At 44.4% G+C, this 24,894-nt stretch overlaps 1 protein-coding gene across 1 annotated transcript in view; it reads left to right on the top strand.

The window, feature by feature from the left end:
* TMEM132C (transmembrane protein 132C) overlaps positions 1 to 24,894 on the top strand; it is a 446,846-nt gene that overhangs the window by 395,671 nt on the left and 26,281 nt on the right. The window contains exon 5 of the mRNA XM_025267822.3: positions 12,338 to 12,481. Within this exon, the coding sequence (XP_025123607.3) occupies positions 12,338 to 12,481 (144 nt within the window). The remainder of the gene's footprint in view (positions 1 to 12,337; positions 12,482 to 24,894) is intronic.

Below are 24,894 nucleotides of genomic sequence, written 5' to 3' on the forward strand. Positions count from 1 at the left end.
CTTCCCTGCTCTAGGGCCATCCTTCTTGTGGGTTCAAAGCCCCCGGGTCTCCCACATACAATGGAAATTATTGCCAGATGCAGATCCATCCAGTTTGTGCCAAGAATTCAGGCTTCCATGCCAGTCGCGGTGCTGATGGTCAGCTGCAGCTGAAAACAAAATGAATCAGTGGAGATAATAACAGTTGAAGGAAAACAAAACTGTAAGGGTAGCGACAGGAGACGGCACCTACCAGCATGCTCAGTTCTACAAAGCAGAATGACTTGAAACCAGAGGGTTAGGAAACACCCTTGGGGACACGAGAGCCCCATCATTTGGGGAAAATGATCTTCTTGTTCAGAGCTTGGCAGAATTTTTCTGTAAAGGGCTAGAGAGTAAACAGTTTAGGTTTTGCAGAGACACATACAGTGTCTGGTATATTTTCTTTCTCTGGTTTTTTTTTAAGCCTTGACCAGTGTAAAGATCATTCTTGGCTCACCAGTTCACATAAAAAACCGACCATGGGCAGAATTTGGCCCTTGGATCTTGTTGATCAGACAGTAAAATTCTAACATGCCAAGAAAGGTATCGGGGTTAAGGCTCTCATAGATATCTCTTCTCCCTGCAAAAATGTAAGTGAATTCAATTAAGTTATCTTTAATTCTAAGAAGCAATACACAATTGCAATGTCTGTCTCGGCACTGACAGCGTGTGACAGTGAATCGGTAAACCATAGACTGTCCTAGTCATTGAATCACTCTAAGCCACCTTCTTTGGGGAAAGCATGAAACTCATCATCTGCAGTCACCTCCACACCCCCAAGTGCTAACGTGTCTGTTCTTCTAGGCAATGTATTCACGTGCTTGCTACATGCTGTCTTATATTCATTTGATTATATTTTCCATGCCTCTCCCTCCAAAGACCGTAGAGAAAAGAGAGTTTCAGGAGGACATGCTGACTTTTCTTCATCTGCCAGTTGCCCCAACCCAGACATTTCACATTTGTGCTTAATAGCTGCACTTTTAGTCAGCTAGGACTTTGTTCCAAGCCCTGACAGGCCATTCATAAACATGACCTGATTTAATCTTCACAACAACCTTAATGATTCCCCAGGTTCACAGCCGAGGAAACTGATGCTTGGGGAATTTATTTATTTATTTTAGCACGGTTAATCAGTTTTTTATTTGTCTTTAAATTTCTTTGTAAATTGGAAGATAATTGCTTTACAATGTTATGTTGGTTTCTGCTATGCAATAATGTCAATTAGCTAGGTGCTAAGTCGCTTCAGTCGTGTCCAACTCTTTGCGACCTGATAGACTGTATCCAGCTAGGCTCCTCTGTCCATGGGGATTCTCCAGGCAAGAATACTGGGGTGGGTTGCCATTTCCTTCTCCAAGGAATCTTCCACACCCAGGGATCAAACCCACTTCTCTTATGTCTTCTGCATTGGCAGGCGGGTTCTTCATTGCAAACGCCTCCTGGGAAGCCCCTCGTAGTATATATGCCAATGCAACTCTGTCAATTTATCCCACCCTCTCCTTCCCTGCCCCCAGTCTCCACAGATCCATTCCCTACATCTGCATCTCTAGTCCTAATCATATCTCTATTGCAAATAGGTTCATCAGTACTATTTTTCTAGATTCCATATATGTGCATTAATATACGATATTTGTTTTTCTCTTTCTGACTTACTTCACTTGGAGAATTTAAAACACAGCAAAGAAAGAGCAGAGGCAGAACCGAGGCAGTTCTGTTCCGTGTGCTAGCTTTTCAGTGTCGAGCAGGAGGCGAGACCACATGTCTCAGCCCTGGAGGTCCACATTTAAACCTGGCCAGGCCACCTCGGGGCTGTGTACCCTGGACACGGCACTCAACCAGCTCAGGCCTCAGCACCCCCATGCGTAAGACCAGGCAAAATAAGACCACATGCTTCATGGGCTGGTAGTAGAGATGAATGCGTTTAGCAGTGCCTATCGTGTAGGCAGCGCTCCCCAAATGGGACCTTTTTTAAAATTATTATTATTAAATGCTGTTTATACTTCTAAATGACTCCCAGGCACATACTCATTGAGAGAGATTGTTTTCTTTTTTATTATTGAAATATAGTTGATTTACAATGTTGTGTTAGTTTCTGGTGTACAACAAAGCTATTTAATTATATATATATACTTTTTCAGCTTCCCAGATGGCTCAGTGGTAAAGAATCTGCCTGCCAAGCAGAAGAACATGGGTTTGATCCCTGGGTTGGGAAGTTTCCCCTGGAGGAGGCAATGGCAACCCACCCCAGTATTCTTGACTGGAGAGACCCATGGGCAGAGGAGCCCGGTGGGCTGCAGTCCATGGGGTCGCACAGAGTCAGACATGACTGAGCGATACACCACCACCAATCTTTTTCATTTTTTTTCCATTATGGTTTATTACAAGATATTGGATACAGTTCCCTGTGCTCTATAGTAGGACCTTGTTATTTATCCATCCTACATATACTGTTTTGCATCTGCTAATCCCAAACTCCCCATCCATCCTTCTCCCACCACCACCTTCCCCGCCTCCAGCTTGGCAAGCACCAGGCTATTCCCTATGTCTGTGACTCTGCTTCTGTTTCATAGACAGGTTCATTTGTGTCATGCTTTAGATGCCACATATAAGTGACGTCATATGATATTTGTCTTTCTCTTTCTGACTGCCTTCACTTAGTATGATACTCTCTAGGTCCATCCATGTTGCTGCAAATGCCATTATTTCATTCTTTTTATGGCTCAAGTAGTATTCCACTGTATATGGGTGCCACATCTTCTTTGCCCATTCATCTCTCAATGAACATTTAGGTTGCTTCCATGTCTTGGCTCTTGTGAATGGTGCTGCTATGGACATAAGGGTGCATGTAACTTTTCAAATTGTAGTTTTGTCTGGATAGATGCCCAGGAGTGAGATTACTGGACCCAATGGCAATTCTAGTTTTAGTTTTTTGAGGACCTTCCATACTGTTGTCCACAGTGGCTGCACCAACTTAACATTCCCACCAATAGCGTAGGAGGGTTTCCCTTGAGAGAGGTCGTTTTCTACCTTCTGGAACATTTTAGATTAAACTTGCCTCATCCTCAGCCTCTCATGAGATCTGAACCCCCAATATCAGTATAGATGGCCAGGCATCTGGTCTTTGACCTGAAAATGCATTTTATCTTGGTCTCATTTCTGGGGTGAGTGAACGGAGGATAGATGGATGGATCAACTTATCTGAGGCCACATGGTCAGCCAAGAAGCTAAACTAGGTCTGAACCTGGCCATGACCTCTCCATGGGGTTCTCCAGGCAAGAACACTGGAGTGGATTGCCATTTCCTCCTCCAGGGGATCTTCCTGACCCAGGGGTCAAACCCATGTCTTCTGCTTGGCAGGCAGATTCTTTATCACTGAGATAGCTGGGAAGCTGAAAAAGAATATATATATAATTAAATCACTTTGCTATACACCAGAAACTAACACAGCATTGTAAATTGGTACTAACCTGTCTCCCATACACTTTTCCTTCTCTTTTTAAAGTGGGCTTCCCTGGTAACTCAGACAGTAAAGAGTCCACCAGCAAAGCAGGACACCTGGGTTTGATCCCTGGGTCAGGAAGATACTCTGGAGAAGGGAAGCCTGGTGGGCTACAGTCCATGGGGTCGCAAAGAGTCAGACACAACTGAGCAACAAACACACACTGAGATGTAATTCACACAGTATAAAATGCACCATTTTTTGACAGACCTATAGGGTATTGTTTATTTATTTTCTATATTTAATATTTTTTAATTTTTTGTTGAGGTGTGGTTGATATACAATATGTGTTTCAGATATACAGCATAGTGATTCACAACTGTTGAAGGTTGTACTCTATTTATAGTTATTATAAAATATTAGCTATATTCCCTTTGTTGTACAGTAAATCCTTATAGTTTATTTTATACTTAATACTCTGTACCTCTTACTCCCCTACTTTTATACTGTCCCTCCCTCTTCTCTCTTCCTACTGGTAACCAATACTTTATTCTCTGTATCTGTGAGTCTGCTTCTGGTTTTGTTATCTTCATTAGTTTGTTTCATTTTTAGATTCCACATGTAAGTGGTAACATAAAATATTTGTCTTTGTCTGACTTAGTTCACTCAGTTTAACAATCTCTAGATCCATCCGTGCTGCTGCAAATGGCAAAATTTCATTTTTTTATGTCTAATATTCCATTGTTTGTGTGTGTGTGTGTTTGTATCACATCTTTATCCATTCATCTGTTGACGGACACTTAGGTTGCTTCCGTATCGTAGCATTAGTAAAAATGCTGCTATGAACATTTGGGGCACGTGTATCTTTTTGAATGAATACTTTTTCTTCTTTGGATAAATACCCAGGAGTGAAATAAAATGTGCCATTTTAAAGTCTTTAGTGGATGGTTCTTAATATATTTACAAGGTTGTGCAGCCACCACCACTGTACAATTCCAGAACATTCCCCTCACCCTAAAATAAAAATCATACTCTTCAAGCAGCCAGTCTGCCTTCCCACCGGCCCCCCGTGCCCCTGCCAAGCTCCTGGCAACCATCAGGTCATCAGTTTGCTTTCCATCTCCATGGATTTGCCTATGCAAATAGGCATTTGCATAAAATTAGACATTTTATATAAATGGAATCATATAACAGGTGTCATTTTGTGTCTGGCTCCTTTCAGTTAACGTGTTTCAAGGTTTATCCGCATGGTCCCGCATATCAGCACTTCATCCCTTTTTTGCACCTGAGTAATATTGCACTGGGTGGACATGACACATTTTCATTCTTCTTATTTCTCTCCTTGAGAAGTCTCTGGGCATTTCACACGCACTCCTGGGGTAAGTACCCCATCCCCTGGCCGTTTGGACTTTCCTTGTCTTGGCTGCACCACGCGGCATGTGAGACCCTAGTTCCGTGACCAGGGATCTAACCAGGGATCCTTGCATTGGAAGCATGGAGTCTTAACCACTGGACTGCCAGGGAAGTCTGTGGACTTATCTTTTCCATCAGTTCACACACCCTCAACTTTTTCAACCCTTCAGAAGCAATTCTGTCTTCTCAATATATTTAGAAATTAAAACTCCAATTTGTTAAAAAAAAAATTGCAGAAAGTGGCCAAACCAATTTACATTTATGAGGGCAAATCAAAGTGCGTTTTCTCTGAAGCCTCGGGGTTTTTTCAAGTTTGAAATGACAGTGATTCAAGAGTACCTTACTTGATTGATTCTTTTCAGAAACACAGAGCCGTTCTCTGGTTCCTGACAGAAGGGGGCAGAGAGAGGGGGAAAAAAAAAAAAAACAATAAAAGCAGAGAACAAACATTTAATAACACAAAAAGTGTCCAAGTAACAGTTCTGTCTTAGTCATGTTCTGCAAGGCTCTGAAACGGTGTTGATGAGTGGGATCTGATGTGTGCTGGGGGACAGGAGGGGTACACCCACCTACTTTCAAGAGGGAGGGCTCCATTCATTGATGCTGAGCATCTCATACCTCAGGGGGCCTGGAGAAAAGGCGGCTCGCAGCCTGGCCTCCAGAGCAGCGCTATGTAGAGGATGAAGGCAGGCAGCACCTGCTCCTGGCTGGTCCTGCACAAAATGAACTCTTCCAGGTCCAGCTGGGGGTTTAGAAAACCCACAACTGCAGGTGTTTAAATAGTGCACCGGGGAACTTCCCTGGTGGTCCAGTGGTTAAGAATCTGCCTGCCAAGCAATGCGGGGGACATGAGTTAGACCCCTGTTGGGGAAGATTCCACATGCCACGAGGCAACTGAGCCTGTGTGCCACAACTGCTGAGCCCACACTCTAGAGTCTGTGCTCGAAAAACAGGAGACGTCACTGCAACGAGAAACCCTCTCACTGCGACTTGAGAAAGCCCACATACAGTAAAGAAGGTTCAGAGCAGCCAAAACTCAGTTAATTAATTAATTAAAATAAATAGTGTGTCAGGCATATTGCTGCGAATTGGCCTCGACTCTAAAAGGATTTGGGGGGAGCAACCAGCCCCGTATCTGTAACCTGCAATGTCAGTTTCGTGCACACACTCATATTTTTAACTCACCAGGAAAGGTTCCCTTCTTCCCAGCACAGCATCTCTCCAAGTCTCTGGGAGAGGACAGAGGAGTTTTACAGTCAGACCAGGATACTGTGCCCAGTCCACGCGTGGGTTCCTCACCATCCCCTTGCTTCTACATTGTGTGCTGTTGTTTTTGCTAATCCCACAGCTATGCCCGTAATTAGGAGAAACCAGAAAGATACAACCCAACCTGAAAATTGTTCACTCACAAGAATCCGAGGATGGTGTGGGAGTTCTTCATTTCCCACCCCCTCAAAGGCACCAGGCCCACCTTGGAAAGGCAGCCAAGGGTTCTTCTTCAGTGACTCAAACCCATACCCACTGGGTGTTTTTTCTCCTCTCTTCTCTCCCAGAATTCCAGATTCACAACCCAAGGAACCCTGGAGTATAATACCCTCCAGAGACACAAACATTGGCTGCCTCTCATAACATCACTCCTCCGTGATTTTATGCCAACAGAATCCATACATCTTCTCCACAATATCAAGGACCCCTTCTCAGGTTATGCTAAAGGACATATCTTACTTTCTAGGGTTACTGTAGCAAAATACACGACTGGGTGGTGAAACAACAGAGCTTTAATTTCTCGCAGTTATGGAGACCATAAATCCAAGTTAAGGGTGTCAGAAGCTCTGATTTCTCCTGAAGCCTCTGTCCTTGGCTTCTAGGCCCATCCATGTTGCTGCCAGTAGCATCGTTTCATTCTTTTTATGGCTGGGTAATATTCCATTGTCTATTTTTATAAGGTATAGGTTTTAGTGCGTGTATGCGTTGTGAACTGACAGCCACAATCAAGCAGTTAACACATCCATCACCTCATATAGATACCACGTGTGTGTGCGTGCATGGGCATGCACATTGAGACCACTTTAGGTATACTTTCTCAGGAAATTGCAAGTACTCGATACATGTTATTAGCTATGGTCACCATGCTGTACGTGTGGTCTCCAGAACTTATCCATCTTATAAACAAACTCCCAGCCCCTGACCAGTGTACTTTCTGATTTTATGAGTACAACTTTTTTTTTTTTAGATGCTACATATAAGTGAGATCACACAGTGTTTGACTTCTGTGTCTGACTTTTTTCATTTAGCAAAGCATCGTCCAGTTTCATCCATGTTATCACAAATATCAGTATTTTCTCTTTAAATTTTTAAACTTATTTATATTATTTTTGGCCTCACTGGGTCTTTGATGCTGAACGCAGGCTTTCTCTAGTTGCAGTGCCCGGGCTTCTCTTGTTGCAGAGCAAGGCTCCAAGTGGGCAGCCGCAGTCGTTTGCAGCACGTATGCTCAGTTGCCCCAAGGCATATGGAATCTTCCCAGACCCGGATCAAACCTGGGTCCCCTGAATTGGCAGGTGGACTCCCAACCACTGAACCACCAGGGAGGTCCGGATTTTCTTCTTTTTTGATGTTGACTAGTACTCCATTGTATACATATATATCGCATTTTCTTTGTCTGTTCATCTGTAGACAGACACTCAGGTCTTTCCATATCTTGACTACTATGAATAATACTGCCATGAACATGGGGGTGTGGATAACCCTTCAAGATGGTGAGTTCTTCTTATTAGGGTATATACTCAGAAGTGTAATTGCTGGATGACACGATTGTTCTATTTTTTATTTTCTGAAGACCCTCTGTACAGTGGCTGCACCAATTTACACTCCCACCAACAGTGCATAAGGGTTTTCTTTCTTCTAGATCTTCACCAGCAAGTCATCTTTTGACTTTTGGATGATATCCACCTAAACAGGTGTGAAGTAATATCTCTTTGTGATTTTGATTTACACTGGTTAGTAATGTTAAACATCTTTTCACATATCTATTGGCCATGTGGATATTGTCTTTGAAGAGTTCTCTGTTCAGGTCCTTTGCCCATTTTTAAATTGGGCTATTTGGGGATTTTGTTTGTTTGTTGCTGTTGAGTTCTTTGATGGAAGAACACAGATTTGAGCCATGGAGAATATAGCTGGAGGTCTACTATATAGAAATAGCTTACTAATTGATGAAGCCAAACAGCGGGAAAGAGAGTCAAGAGATGGAGAGACGTAGGAATTAATTGCAATTTTGTTTTGAGAACCTGGTTCTAGCAATACCTGAAGCTGAAATCTTCCCTTAGATACTTGAGTTGTACAAGGCAATAAGTCGCCTTTTTGCTTAGACTGAATTGAGTTGGATTGTTGCCACCAGTTAATGAGAAAGTTCTGACAGACCCAATATTGTGGTTGCCTGCTTGCTTGTGCCTCCCACCCCCCACCATCCCCTACATCTGTGTGGATGGGGGCTTATCACTCTGGTTCACTGTGTTATAACCCAGTGACAAGAGCATGCTGGGTGCACAGTAAGGGTTCATTAAATGGCTGGTGGATCTTCATGGTTATGTAGGATTTGACAGGTGGAAAGAGATGTGGATGATGTGGTCCAATCCCTTAATTTGTAAAATGAAGAAACCAAGATCCAAACAGTAAGAGTATAATGAAGGCTCTATAGAAAATTAAAGCATAGTGTAGAATCTGGGATTCCAGACTCCCCATGCCCACCAAGTAACAAATACTCACCAAAGCAGTTGATCAGGAAAGGAGTCTTTTTCTTTATTTCTTTTACTTAAAAATTATTTTATAGAGAAGTATCTTTGATTTACAATGTTGTGTTGGTTTAAGGTGTACAGCAAAGTGATTCAGTGTATCTATTCTTTTTTAAATTCTTTTCCATTTAGGTTATTATAGAGTATAGAGCAGAGTTCCCTGTGCTCTACAGTAGATCTTTGTTGATTGTTTTAAATATAGCAGTGTGTACATGTCCAACCCAACCTCCCAATCTATCTCTCCCCGCACCGTTTCCCTCTGATAACCATAAATTCATTCTCTAAGTCTGTGAGTCTATTTCTGTTTTGTAAATAAGCTCATTTTGTATCATTTTTTTAGATTAGAAAGGAATTTTTAAATACAAGGAACTTCATCCCTGTGGCTTAACCAGTTTATCCAAAGATCAATGCTTTCTTCACTCATTTGGCATTTTTGTTATTTTTAACTTTTCATTAAGTGTTGGAGTATAGCTTTGTGATAGTTTCAGGTGGACAAAGGGATTCAGCCGTACATACACATGTATCCATTCTGCCTCAAACTCCCCTCCCATCCAGGCTGCCACATAACACTGAGCAGAGTTCCCTGTGCTATACAGTAGGTCCTTGTTGGTTATCCATTTTAAATATTGGCATTTCTGTGACTGTTCATTCATGCTTCTGAAGTTGATCTTGGTTCACGAAAAATATCTAGTAACCCACCAGTGTTAATCTTGGTGTAACTCAGTTTAGGGATAGGAAGTCTCAGGTGAAAGACCGTGTGTGCGTGTGTGTGTGAGAGAGAGAGAGAGAGAGAGAGAGAGAGAGAGAGAGAGAAACTGCAGCGACCATTAGCAAGCTAATCACAATTAATCCACGAGGGAGTTTGCTGCTTTAATGAAGCCATTAGCCAAAGACCATTCTCCGAAAGAAAATGTTAAGACTGAACTCTGAGCACATTACCTGTAATGAACCTGAAAATGGACTTGGGGAATTTCTGCAGTATTCTTGGCATCAGTAATAGCCAATGTACAAGCTGCCCAAATGGCAGCTCCAGCGCCAGGAATCCCATGGACCCAAGCTTCCCAGATGGCAGCTCCAACTCCAGCTCCAGGAATCCCATGGACCCAAGAGAAGACATGGCAGAGGGTCAATGGGCACCAGCGTCGAAGAGAGGCTGGCGCTCCCCTTTGTAACTGAGGGCTCTTTCTTTCAGCTGTGCACTTAGTTAATGCAAAAGGTCACTTCTGTGTCAATTGCTTCCCTGGAGGAAGAACTGAGAAAATCTCTTTCCTTGCATCTTCTGCTTCTAAGTAGAGCAGTGTTTCTGGAGAGGGATTTGGGGAGAAATTGACTCAGAGGTAAAAGGTGCCAATAGCCATCCCAAAGCCACAGACCCCTTTTCATCTTCGTTTGACCATAAGGAACAGGATTGCATAAGTGCCAGTAGGCAGCGCCTACAGATTTAAGAGAGAAGGCGTTTTCTTCATCACTTTGCAAATCATAAGACACATGAGAGGTGTGATGCTAATCATTTTGCATGAAGTCAGTATGAACAGGATAAAGCAAAGCCCCCAGACCTCCGAGGGAATGGGCCACAGTGGGGCAACAAGAGAAGACTGGTGTGCTACACAAAGCAAGGAAGCCAGTTGCCAAGATGTAGCAGTGATGATGGGCATTTGGGGTAAAAATTACCCAACTCTTTGATTGCTCTTGTAGTGAATATCTGGGGCTTCCCCGCTGGCTCAGGAGTAAAGAACCTGCCTGTCAATGCAGGAGATGCAAGAGATGAGGGTTCGATTCCCAGGTGGGGAAGATCCCCTGGAGGAGGGCATGGCAACCCACTCCAGTATTCTTGCCTGGAAACCCAGGGACAGAGGAGCCTGGCAGGCTCCTGCATTGGCAGGCAGGTTCTTTACTAGCTGAACCACCATGTAAGCCCAAGATCCTTCATCATAACTGCAAAGTCCCTTTTACCATATAAGGCAACAGACATACAGGTTCTGGAGACTGGAACACGGGCATCTTGGTGATTCCACCTTCCACAGTACTTTCCTGCACAAAGTAGCCAGGCAACTTCTGTTGCTTACAACTGAAACCTCACCGATGTGTGCCTTTTACTTGGTCTCTGCAACAGAGAAAAAGGATGCATATTTTTTTTTATTGTCATGGTTGAAAACTAGGAAGACAATCACAAATAAACTAAAAGTAGATTGTGAAACACCTAGCACCAGGTTATCTTTCTAAAGGGAAAGTGAAGTCACTCAGTCATGTCCGACTCTTAGCGACCCCATGGACTACAGCCCACCAGACCCTCCGTCCATGGGATTTTCCAGGCAAGAGTACTGGAGTGGGGTGCCATTGCCTTCTCCTTTAACAGCGGCTAGGCATATTATTTTTACTTGGAGCTGGTATACTTGGTGACAGCCTTAGTGCCCTCGGACACAGCGTGCTTAGCCAGCTCCCCAGATAGCAGCAAGCGCACAGTGGTCTGGATCTCCCTGGATGTGATAGTCGAGCACTTGTTGTAATGAGCCAGGCACGATGCCTCGCCAGCGATGTGCTTGAAAATGTCGTTGACGAAGGAGTTCATGATTCCCATGGCCTTGGACGAGATGCCGGTGTCTGGATGGACTTGCTTCAGCACCTTGTACACGTACACGGAGTAGCTCTCCTTGCGGCTGCGTTTGTGCTTCTTGCCATCCCAGATTTTTTCTACAAATCTATCATGAGATTTTGCACCTGGATCTGATCAAACAAAAATTTAACTTGTTTGTGAGAATAGGCTACAAAGAGGACAGGCTTTATTACAATGAGACAATTCACCCAGAAGTAACAAGAAATGAGCAAGTATACTAAAAATCCCCATGCTGTGCCTTGCAGATTCTGTTTTGAACGTTCATTTTTATTTTGTTTTTTAAATTTATTTTTAATTGGAGGATAATTGCTTTACACTGTTGTGTTGGTTTCTGCCATACATCAACAGGAATCACCCATGCATGCATGCTTCATCACTTCAGTCATGTCCGACTCTTTGCAACCCTGTGGACTGTAACCCACCAGGCTCCTCTGTCCACAGGATTCTCCAGGCAAGAATATTGGAGTGGGTTGCCATGCCCTGCTCCAGGGTATCTTTCTGATCCAGGAATTGAACCTGTGTCTCCTGCATTGCAGGTGGATTCTTTAGCTATGGAGTCACCTGGGAAACACCCCTTCATCCCACCCACCCTCCATCCCAGCCACCTCCCATCCCACTCCTCTAGGTTGTCACAGAGCACCGGGCTGAGCTCCCTGTGTTATACAGTAACTTCCCATTAGCTATCTACTTTATATATGGTAATATATATGTTTCAATGATACCCTCTCAATTCGTACCCCACCTGCTGCCCCACTGTGTCCATAAGACTGTTGAACATTCATTTTTAAATCAAGTTTTTAAACCACAAATTTGACTCCTCTAAAAAACTCCAAAATACACAATTTGAACTTGCCACTCAGGTCAGCACATAGAGTCCTTGACCTTAAGATGATCTTCTGTCTAGCAAGCAGGACACCTATAACCCTTTTGCCCAGGTTCCTAAGGTAACTGTGGCCATGTCTTGCCTAAACGAGGAGAGGCGCACACCGTGGAAGGCTTCCCCTAGTCTCCAAGAGAACCAAATAGCTCCCTTGACCCAGGTATGTCTCGTTCTTCCCGCAGGACACTGAGATCCTGAACACCGCCATCCTCACGGGAAAGACAGTTGCCATGCCCATCAAGGTGGTCACGGTGGAGGAGAACAGTATCGTGACAGATATCTCAGAGTCCGTGGAATGCAAGTCCACAGATGAGGAGGTCATCAAAGTAAGTGATTCCAGGGAGGTTCCTGGCAGTCAAGGGGTTAGGACTCAGCACTTTCATTGCCAGGGCTCGGGTTCAATCCCTGGTTGGGGAACTAAGATCCTGCAAGCCAGGTGGTGCAGCCAGAAAAAAAAAAAAATGTGTAAAGTAAGTGTTCCATTAGTCATCTGGATTGAGCTGGTGGAAACTTCGTGGGGGCGTCTTGTTCACCAAGAGAAGTTAGCCTGGTGAAATAAGAGGTCTGGTGAGTTCGTTTGTGTTCACAACCTTTCTGGCTTCACTAAACTTTCCCGTTTCCATCTCTTAATTTGACATCATGCCAGCCTTGTTGTCATCAAGGGTGCTGTGGACCATAAGTCAGACCCAAGTACCTACAGTAACCAAGCGGGTGATTTAAGTGAGCAAAGTGGTAAATCAGACAAGCCCATTTCTGGAAGGGCAGCCATGGTCAACTCCTGCCAGTTATAGGGGGCTTCCCTGGTGGCTCAGACCTGGGTTCAATTCCTGGGTTGGGAAGATCACCTGGAGAAGGAAATGACAACCCACTTCAGTACTCTTGCCTGGAAAATCCCATGGATGGAGGAGCCTGGCAGGCTACAGTCCATGGGGTCACAAAGCATTATGGCCGTGTATAAATGTGAGTTCAGGATTGGTACACCTTCAAGAGATGCCTCAAATTTCGTAAAAGTCATCTGTTTTTCAATGTTGGCAACAAATGTAATAAAAAAGAAAACTACAATGGGCAAAAAATAAAATATAAAACACACCAGCCGCGTGCGTCTGAACCATGGGGCAGCCGTTGAAACCGCTGTTCCATGAGGCAAATTATGAACTCTGGGTCAAATTCAGCCTACCACCAGCTTTGTAAATAAGTTTCTTTGAAACATGACCACTCAAATCTATTTCTTTTTTTTAAATAATTTTTGAAGAGAATATTCTTTAAATTCTATAATATTTTGCAGTTTTCAAAAGTTTCACACTCATGATTTCATATAATCCCATAATAATCCTTTTGTCCCACTACCCCTATTACCCCTGCCCCCACTGGTAACCACTGGCTTGTTCTCTGTCTGCAAATCTGCTTATTTTTTGTTTTATTTACTAATTTGTTGTAGTTTTTAGATTTCACATATAAGTGATATCATACAGTATTTGTCTTTCTCTGTCTGCTGTATTGCACTTAGCATCAGATCAGATCAGATCAGATCAGTCACTCAGTCGTGTCCGACTCTTTGCGACCCCATGAATCGCAGCACTTAGCATAAGGTCCTCCAAGTCCATCCACGTTGACGCAAATGGCAAAATTTCATTCTTTCAAATCTGTCTCTATATTGTCTGTGGCTGCTTTTGAGTAAGTTTCCATGGAGACTATGTCGTCTGCTGGTCTAAGATAGTTACCATTAAAAAAAATCTTTTTTGATTTTTTAAATAAAAATAAAAGAAAAGTTACCATTTTGTCCTGCCAAAAGAAAGTTTTCCTGGAGAATCCCTGCCTTAGACACTACCTTTTTAAAAATTTTATTGGAGTACAGTTGATTTACAATGTTGTGTTAGTTTCAGGTGTACAACAAAGTGATTTGGTTATACCTGTACTTCCCTGGTAGCTCAGACGGTAAAGCGTCTGCCTACAATGCGGAAGACCCGGGTTCGATCCCTGGGTCGGGAAGATCTCCTGGAGAAGGCAATGGCAACCCACTCCAGTACTCTTGCCTGGAAAATCCCATGGACCAAGGAGCCTGGTAGGCTACAGTCCATGGGGTCTCAAAGAGTCGGACACAACTGAGCGACTTCACTTGACTTCATACATATATCTCAGAGAAGGCAATGGCAACCCACTCCAGTACTCTTGCCTGGAAAATCTCATGGATGGAGGAGCCTGGTAGGCTGCAGTCCATGGGGTCACTAAGAGTCAGACACAACTGAGCGACTTCACTTTCACTTTTCACTTTCATGCATTGGAGGAGGAAATGGCAACCCACTCCAGTGTTCTTGCCTGGAGAATCCCAGGGATGGCAGGGCCTGGTGGGCTGCCGTCTATGGGGTCACACAGAGTCAGACACGACTGAAGCGACTTAGCAGCAGCAGCAGCAGCAGCATACATATATCTATTTTTTTCCATATTCTTCACCCATATAGGTCATTCTACAGTGTTGAGTAGAGTTCCCTGTGCTAGACAGCAGGTCTTTGTTAGTTATCTGTTGTATATATAGTACCCCAGTGTTCATTGCAGCATTATTTACAATAGCCAGGACATGGAAGCCAGGTCCTAAAAGTCCATCAACCAATGAATGGATAAAGAAGATGTGGTACGTATAGAATAGGACATTACTCAGCCATATGAAAAGAATGAAATAACGCCATTTGCAGCAACATGGATGGACCTAGAGATAGTCACACCAAGTGAAGTAAGTCAGACAGAAAAAGACAAGTATCACATGACATCGCTTATATGTGAAATCTAAAGAAAGATACAAATGAACTTATCTACAAAACATAAATAGAGTCACCGATGTATAAATCAAGCTTATGGTTACTAGGAGGTAAGTTGGGTGGATAAATTGAGACTGTCTTGAGGCAAGGACCCTACTTTTTGATCTCTCCTACCATTTACCATGATCACGCACCCACAATGCTTGCTCAAAGAATAAGACAGTGAGGGCTTTTTGAAGCCAGAAATTAAGCATTTGGTCTTTCTGTGTATTTTTTGAAATCAATAGAAACATATCCAGAAAATATATATATACACATATCCAAGAGAAAGCATCCAGATAATGTTTCCCGCCTCACCTGCCCCTCCCCCCCCCAAATCGAGTCTGACAAGTAGCAATCAGTCTTCTCTCTGGAGTTAAAAACAACGTGTTTGCATGGAAGAGAACCTTACAGACCACGGAAGGGGAGGATTGGAGTGCGAAAGTCCTTCGCTGCAAGCCCCACCCCTAAAACGAACACGTGCAGCCCAGCTTTGTTGAGATTGTTCCCTGCTCCGGATGCCACGTTCACGGATGTCTAAATTGTTACACAAACCTTCCAGTAGGTGGCAGTAAAGCATCCCAGCAATATGCTGTGACCATTTTTTGACTGTGGGAGGTACTGTCTCAAAGAAGAGATGCTTTTTTCTAATTCACCCAACAGTGGTTTATGACCTGATGGTAACCCTGGTCCCAAAGTGCTTTACAGAAGACCCCGAAAGCCTGTGGGAGGAGAAAAGGAAGTGGTCGAAGTTCTAAACAACACTGACCAATAGAAATATACATGGGCCACATAAGCAATTTAGATTCGCTAGTTGTCACATTCAAAAAAAAGTAAAACGAAACAGGTGAATTTGATTTTTAATGCATGTGTCTAACCCATTATATTTAAAATATTGTCATTTCAACAGGTAGTCCATGTGAAAATTATTAATATGACAGTTCACATTTTGGGCACTAAATCTGATCACCGACTCAGTGGACATGTGAAAAATGAAAGTGCGAGTCGCTCAGTCGTCTCCGACTCTGCCACCCCACGGACTTTACAGTCCATGGAATTCTCCAGGCCAGAAAACTGGAAAGTTTAGCTTTTCCCTTCTCCAGGGAATTTTCCCAACCCAGTGATCAAACCCAGGTCTCCCACATTGCAGGCAGAGTCTTTACCAGCTGAGCCACAAGGGAAGCCCAACAGTCCTGGAGTAGGTAGCTTATCCCTTCTCCAGCGGATCTTCCCAACCCTGCAATTGAACCAAGGTCTCCTCCATTGCAGGCGGATTCTTTACCAACTGAGCTATTAAGGGAATCCCCAATGGACATGAGTTCGAGCAAGCTCCGGGACATAGTGAAACACAGGGAAGCCTGGCATGCTATAGTTCACAGGGTCACAAAGAGTCAGACACAGTTTAGCAACTAAACAGCAACAACTTTCAAATCCAGTATATGTTTGACACAGCACACCTCCATCTGAGCCCAATTTCAAGTGGCCCAGAGCCACGTGCAGCTCGTGGCTGCTGTGTTGAACAGCAAAGTCCCAAGTTCAGAGACAGGATTTGCAGCCCTACCACTCTTACTATTTTGTGCTGGCTAATTCTTTGTTATGGGGACTGTCCCGTGCATTGCAGGATGTGTAGAAGCCTCTTTGACTTCTCCTTAGCACTCCGAGTTGTGACAAACAAACATGTCTCCAGACATTATTAAATGTCCCCTAGCAGGCAAAATCACCCCTGCTGAGAACCACTACCCTGAGGGATACCTCCTTTGCTTGTGGCTGGACAAGCAATGCTCTTTCCAGTGGCTGAAAAGTAACTTTGGGAGGAGGGGCAGGGGAGAGGTACGTGGTTTGGGATCTAGAGGCCCGCCCCCTCCCCCCAGTCATGGTCATGTACTAGGTCCTTGCTGATCATTGGTCTTTATTACTGATTTGCAGCTTCCCTGGTGGCTTAGCAGTAAAGAATCTGCCTGCAGTGCAGGAGATGCAGGTTTGATCCCTGGGTAGGGAAGATCCCCTGGAGAAGGGAACGGCAATCCTCTCCAGTATTCTTGCCTAGGAAATCCCATGGACAGAGAACCCTGGTGGGATACAGTCCATGGGGTCACAAGGGTCGGACATGACTTGGTCTAAACCTCTACCATCACTGATTTGCAATCTCCCTGAGAGACAATCTGGTATCTAATTCAAAGGTTATTGTGAGGATTCAGGAGTTTCATTTTTCAAGTAAAGGGCTTAACTCTGAGTTGGGTAATCCCCTTGACGACCCTATTAGGTAAGCCAAGGGTTACAGACTGGCTGCCTACAGATATATTTTTGTGGCAGGCACAGTGTTATTAAAAAATTAGCATGGGTTGCAGCTTACTCCCAGTGCATGATTCAGTGACATTTTAGGAGATTGACTGAGTTGGGTAACCATTGCCATGACCCAGTTTTGGAATATTTTTGTCACCCCATTTGCTGTTAATCCCCATTCCCACCCCTAGCCCTGGGCAACCACTAATCTACTTTCTGTCTCTGTAGATTTGCCCTTTGGGGGGCATTTCACGTAAATGGAATCATACAGTATGTGGTCTCTTGCTGAAAGTTTGGCGATCATTTTGTATGTAATCTCTTTTGACACTTTATGGATAATCATCTAGAGAGAGATCTTATTTTACAAGAACGGGATCATATCATACAAACTATTTTTTACCATGGACTTTTTAATTAGGCAAATCAAATGAACTTATTTACAAAACAGAAATAGACTCACAGATATAGAAGACAAATTTATGGTTACCAAAGGGGAAAGAGGGGAGGGATAAATGAGAAGTTCAGGATTAACAGAGACCCACTACTATATATAAAATAGATAAATAAGGACCTGCTGTATAGCACAGAGAGCTATATTCAATATCTTGTAGTAACCTATAATGGAAAATAATCTGATAAAGAAAAGATTTCATATACATATATATATATAAATGTATAACAATCACTTTGCTATACACCTGAAACTCACACAATATTGTAAACCAAAAAGGAAAAAAATCTGAATTAAATTGGGAGATCTACAGATACACACACAGACACAGACACACACATGCTATGGCATACCTTTCCAGCCCTCAGGTAATCCATGTTAATTACCCACCTGATCTCGTTCTATACCTTTCTTCATGCTCATACAATCATAAACACATACATGTCAAGGTGTGTGTGTAAATGCACATGTATAAGGGGTTTTTCTGTCTTGGCTTGTTTGCAGCATTTGTGTATGTTTGCTCAGTCAAGTCCAATTCTTTCCGACCCCATGGACTGTAGCCCACCAGGCTCCTCTCTCCATGGGATTTCCAGGCAAGAGTACTGGAGTGAGTTGCCATTTCTTCCTCCAGGGTATCTTCCCGACCCAGGGGTCAAACCCACATCTCCTGAGTCTCCTACATTGGCAGGCGGATTCTTTACCAACTGTGTCACCTGTTTTGCAGAGGTGGGGTCATATCACATGCACATTTCTGCTTCTTCCTCTCTCTCACCTTGCAGTGTTTCTTGAATATCCCTGTCTGGTGGGCATTTGGGAAATGAAGCTTCACCAGTGAGGGACATAAAGGAGCAGCGAGTGACAAGGGGTCTGGTCTGTAGTGTGTTTGGGGTTTAGGTCAATAGGAGTAATAGCGTGTGAGTGGAAAGACCTGCAAACATCAGCATCTGTGTTGATTTGCGTGCAAGAAATGAAAAAGCAACAGCCCAGAGAAGGGCAACCACGTGCCCAACAGAAGCCCAGGAGAGAAAAGCACAAGGAGAGAAAACACATAAGGGGGAGAAGCACTTCCAACACCTACGTAATCATCATCATAGAGTCCTTGCTATAAACAGCGGCCCCCAAACTTTCTGGCCCTAGGGCCTGGTTTCCTGAAAGACAATTTTTCCACCGACCAGGGAGGTGGGAGAAATGGTTTCAGGGTGATTCATGCACACTACATTTATTGTGCACTTTATTTATAATATTATTACATCAGCTCCAGGAGACCCAGGTTTGATCCCTGGCTCAGGAAGATCCCCTGGAGAAGGAAATGGCAAGCCACTCCAGTATTCTTGCCTTGAAAATCACATGGACCAAGGAGCCTGGTGGGCAACACCCCATGGGGTCACAGAGAGTCGAACATGACTGAGCGCTAACACACACACACACACACACACACACCCTCAGATCTTTAGGCATTAGATCCCCGAGGTTCGGGACTCCTGCTATAAATATTTGTCCACACTTGAACATCCTTGGAATAAAGATGAGCCTTGCATGGATGGCACTGCACAGGTTAATTTGCACAGATTTTCTTACTCGTGGTTCATGAAGTAATAGTATCTCAGATTCAACGACATACAGTATTTTATACAACCACTTAATGATTCATTCAACAAAGATGCATTGGCCTTTTACTAAGGACCATTCTGGTACTGGGTACTCAACAAGAAATAGAACATGCCCTCCCCACCCCCTTCTCATGGAGCCTGGCATTCTAGTGATGGAGGGAGTGGACAGTAGCAGATAAGTGTATATTTCATGTGGAGATGAGGACCGAAAAGGAAATGCGATGCATGTTGTGCCAGGATGTGGCCTTGTGGTAAAGGATGACTCTAGATAGGGTGGCCTCCAAGGAGGAGATATTCAGGCCAGTTAGCAGAGAAAATAATGACTGTCAGTGCCTGCTTGGTTTCTCTTAAATAAAATTTTTTTTAAATATTTAATTATTCATTTTTGGCTTCACTTCGTTGCTGCATGAGGACTCTCTCAAGTTGCAGTGAGCGGGGGCGGCTCTCTAGTTGTGGTGTTCAGGCTTCTCATCGTGGTGGCTTCTCTTGTTGCAGCTCATGGGCTCTAGGGCCCATGGGCTCAGTGACTGCGGCACGTGGGCTCTAGAGCACAGGCTCAGTAGTAGGGGGACATGACTTGTGGGATCTTCCCAGACCAGGGATCAAACAAGTGTCCCCTGCATTGGCAGGCAGATTCTTAACCATTGGACCATCAAGGAAGTCCCATTGGTGCCTGCTATTGACACTGTGTCCCTGGTTTTCACAGTGCTCTACAAACCCACTCATCTTAACCAGGCTGACTCTAGGAAACACCACCTTCTGCTTCCTGGGTGACCTCTATACTGGTCTGCAGCCCTGCATGTCTTTTCTCTGAAGCTCCTGAGGCCACAGGGGGTAGGCACCCCCCCATGACAGGATAGGAATGCTGAGTTTAAAGCATCCTTTTAAAAGCACATTTAATGAATTTTCAGTGCAGCCTGTTTACCCTCTAGGGCATGGTTCCAGCTAACGGATCCCATATGTGTGTGCTAAGTTGCTTCAGTCATGTCTGACTCTCTGAGACCCCATGGACTGTAACCCGCCAGGCCCCTCTGTCCATGGGATTCTCCAGGCAAGAATACTGGAGTGAGTTGCCATGCCCTCCTCCAGGGGATCTTCCAGACCCAGGGATCGAACCCACATCTCTTGCATCCCCTACATTGGCAGGCAGGTTCTTTACCACTAGCACCACCTGGCAACTCCCTAATGGATCCCAGTGCAGAACCAAAAATAATACGCATGAGCAACCAGCAGCACCGTCTTTCCCCTGCTGACCAAAGGAGTCCACCTTAGTTCCAATACTTGGAAAGCAATCGCGCATAAGCAATAGTCTTATTTTTCCTGGTACACTGGCTCCCTTCAGCACAAAGCTTTATCCCTGCTGAATTTACTATTGATCCCACAAGTTCTGAGTCCTTGAGAGAGCTAAGTTCCTTAATAACAGCCTGAAGTTTTTAAAGAGTCATGAGATTGATAACCACTGTGAGTGGCAACCCTTTGCCCAGAAGGAAAATGGGTATGCCTTTTCCAAAGAAGGGAAGAGAGTTCCTTATTCATGCATCTTGTATCATACAGGCTCCGGAAGAAACATCGAAAGGTCTTTATCCTCAAGAGCCAGTTGGTTCTAAGAATGAAAGAAAATCAAGAAAAACAAAGGAGTCCCGGGTGTCAGGCTAGGCTGAGTGACATTGCCCAGCCATGCCTCCTTCTGGGCCAGGGGTCTCCAGTGTAAAGCAAGGAAGCTCCTTTCATGAAAGTTTCTTCTAGCATCAGAATTCCCTCCAGCTGGGGCTTCCCTGGTGGTCCAGTGGTTAAGAATCCACCTGCCAATGCAGGGGACACAGGTTTGATCCCTGATCCGGGAAGATCCTACATGCCCCAGAGCAATTAGCCCGAGTGCCACAACTACTCTAGAGCCTGTGCTCTGCAAGAAGAGAAGCCACCACAATGAGAAGCCTGACCACCACAACCAGAGAGTCACCCCCACTCAGTGCAACTCGAGAAAGCCCTCGCACAGCAATGAAGACACAGCGAAACCACAAGTAAATAAATTTAAAAAATTTTAAGAACTCCCTCCAGCTGGGATGCAAAGTACAGTTGAAATAGCACATCTGAGAGCTAGCATTCTGTAAGATCTTCAAGCCTTAGTTTATTCATTTATAAAATGGGTACATACTTATAGCAACCTCCTAAGATTGCTGCAAGTTTTAACATGTGTGCTAAGTCGCTCAGTGGTGTCCGACTCCTTGAAACCCCATGGACTGTAACCCACCTCTGTCTATGGGATTCTCCAGTCAAGAATACTGGAGTGGCTTGCCATTTCCTTCTCCAGGGGATCTTCCCGACCCACGGATAGAACTTGTGTCTCTTACGTCTACCTCCACTGGCATACCACTAGCACCACCTGGGAATCCTGAGTTTTAACATAGGGTCACAAAAAGTCGGACACAAGTGAAGTTACTGAACACATGCAGAGAACACATAGAAATAAAGCATGTAGGGCAATACATTCAGTTAGCTCTTCTTACTATCCAGATAGAGCAGGAGTTCTCTCCGTAGGAGGATCGCATCCTTTGCCAGGGAACATTTGGCAATGTTTGGAGACATTTGTGGTTGTCACACTCAGAGAGGGTGTGACTGGCCACACAGGTGACTCATGGTTACCATGTTGGATGGCACATAGGTAGGGCATTGGACGGCCCAGGTGTTGGGCATCTCTATCAACCCAGATGTTATTCAACAAGCACAGACCCAGAACCTCCAGCCAGTAGGAGCTAAGCCAAATGTTCGTCCCTAGGAGAGGTGGCTAGGCAGAAGTGGATGACTGGGCTGGCCAAGAAAGAACAGGTTGGTCTAATACTCTGTCTTAAGCTCCCAAGAATGCTATGTTCTAATAAAAGACTTTTGCAAAAGATAAGACCATTTATTCATGAGTCAGACTTCACTTGAGCCAAGGGAGGCTCCATCTAGATTTACTTAATTGGGAAGAGAGGTTGTCAAGCCCCAGAAATCCTGCATCTGGGGATGTACAGCCCTTGCCTTGAAGAAAAGTTTCTGGCCAGCTCCAGGAAGCACAGGGTAGAGAATTCATTTGCTTTGGTGGAGATTTAGATCTGGAAAACACTTCTCCCCTGTGTCTGCTTTTGCTCCTGCCAGATACTAAAATTTTTACCCCTCATTGACCTCTCTATTGAAATCCATCTAATTGAAAAGATTCTGTCTCAGACAGCATTGTATGTCAACTTCCCAATGGCCCATCATATCTTTATCAAGGATGATGTGCTTGTTGAATGATGAAAACTCTCCAGTTGACTTAATAAGTAAAGGGAGAAATTGGCTTATAAATGGGAAGTCTGGGGGCACTGCAGGCTTCAGACACAAATGGATTCAGAAATCAATTTCTCTGCACCTCTGAGCTCTGCATTTGACTCTGTTTCTTTCACTATCAAGCCAAGCACTCCTTTCTCTCTCTCTCTTTTTTCTTTTTTGTTTCTTTGGCTGCGTCAGGTGTTCGTTGCGGCACACAGGATCTCTGTTATGTCACACGGGATCTTTCTCGTGCCACGCACGTACTGTCTAGTCGTAGTTCAGGCTTAGTTGGCATGTGGCATGTGGGATCTTAGTTCCCCAATCAGGGATCAAACCCATGTCCCCTGCATTGCAAGGCAGATTCTTAACCACTGGACCTCCAAGGAAGTCCTAGCCTTGGACTCTCCAGAAGTGGTTTCAGAGGCTATACATCCACCGCTTCTCAGATCCAAGTCCAGCAGAAATGAGATGCTACTTTCCCTCCATCAAAAATCCTGGGACTTCCTGTTATTGGGCTCAACAAGAATCGCATGACCATCCCTGGACCAACCCCTGTGGCCAGGGCAGTGTGATGTGTTAGGGGTATGGCCCACTGTATAGCTGGTGTCAAGACCCTTGAAGTACATGAACTGAGCATGAAGACCTAGGGAGATTCCCCTGAAAAATACCTGAAAAACTGATACAGAAAATAAGATGATTGTGTTTTGGGCAGTAAAAATAACTGTCCACTGAATCTGATCTAAAATTCTATTAAATTACTTCTGATTTACTCTCATTTTTCTTTCCCTGTCAGTTTCTGAGCTCTCAGAGGATTAATAGTCACCATGCGGTGTCAGCTTAATGACACCTGTGCCTTTTTACCTGTTTATCTTGTCATTCTTGCTGAGATGCTTAAGGACAGAGATACACACAGATGGGTCTGGCCTGGTCCAGCAGATCTTGCCTCTTTTATCTGAGAATATGTTATTGGTTAACAGATAAAGTGACCCAAACTGAATTAAACCCCAAAAAAGGAAGTTTAAGGGCTTCTATATTTGTACAGTAAGAAATCTGTCTTCAGGAATGGCTGAATCCAGGAGCTCAAATGAGGTCATCAATCAGTGTTTCACTTCTGCCTGTCTCTGGTTCAGTATTCTGTACCTGTACTGACTGAAATCTTGGATGAGCTGTACTGTCCAAATGCGGCTGCAAACCATCTCTTTACATGTAGCAGTCTGGCATGAAATATTTTACATTTTACGTGTTTCAGCCTTGCCTGAAAAATTCCTGAGATTCCCTCTGACTGTACCAGCTTAAGTCATGCGTTCACCCCTGAGCCAATCATTTGTGGCCAGAGAAACGTGAAGCTCTGATTGGCTTAGGTCGTGGTCACATGACCTTAATTTGGAGGCTGGAGGTGGAACTTCACCCAAACCTCTGGACTGATGTTGGGGAGGGGAGGGTTCTCAAATGCAACTAGGGCAGGGGCCACAGGGAAGAGAACTGGGTGCCTGGAGTAGAGGCTCCTCCCCTCCCACCTCTTGTTCTTAGCTACCCACCCTTTCCCTGTCCTCCTGTCCCGGGGCCTTTCTCAACTTGGCCTGGGTTAGGGAAAAGGCCTAATGTCAACCAAGCCATGAACAGATTGACATTAGCTAAAGCAGTGATCGGCTCTGATGGAGGCAAAGGACATGAAGTGGAAGAGTCTAAACTCTCCCAGTAAGACTCTGCCCTGAGCTCTCCCAGGAGGACAGGCGTCCCATGATTGGTTATTGAAGGCATAAGGATAATTGACAAGGAAATTGACACCATAGCGTGTAGAAGGCTGTCATGGAATGATTCCAGATCAGAAAAAAAAAAATGAAAAGGAGGAGAAAATACGTGACTTGTAACAATGTAAGGGACTTGCTGGAAACTCAGACTCATCCTTCCAGCTTCACCAGATCCCCTGAGCTCTTGAGGGAAGACAGGTATGGTCACGACCAGCAGACATGGTCCTGGGGCTTTAGCAACATCCCTCCCCAAACTCCCGTTTCAACCTGCATGGCTGATCACACCCATCCTTGCTGCCTGGTTTCCTCTATAATTAAGCCCTTTCTTCCTCACTCTGCTCCAGTGTTCAGGTGGCAGCTGCGGCTTTTGAAATAAGCCTTCTCTAGTGGGGAAGCTCTTCTGAGTCTAGAGGTTCAAAGAGAAGCCATGAGGCACTCAGTCCCCTCAGCAGGACAGCCCTGGACCTTGCATCTTGGGTACCAGGACTTTAGGATCTCAAGTGACATCGTTAGGCAAAGAGCCGGGTTGATGGCACAACAGGTGGCCCAGGGCACAAGGTACTA

The sequence above is a fragment of the Bubalus bubalis genome, chromosome 17, assembly GCF_019923935.1.
Source record: "Bubalus bubalis isolate 160015118507 breed Murrah chromosome 17, NDDB_SH_1, whole genome shotgun sequence".
NCBI classification, from domain to species: Eukaryota; Metazoa; Chordata; class Mammalia; order Artiodactyla; family Bovidae; genus Bubalus; species Bubalus bubalis.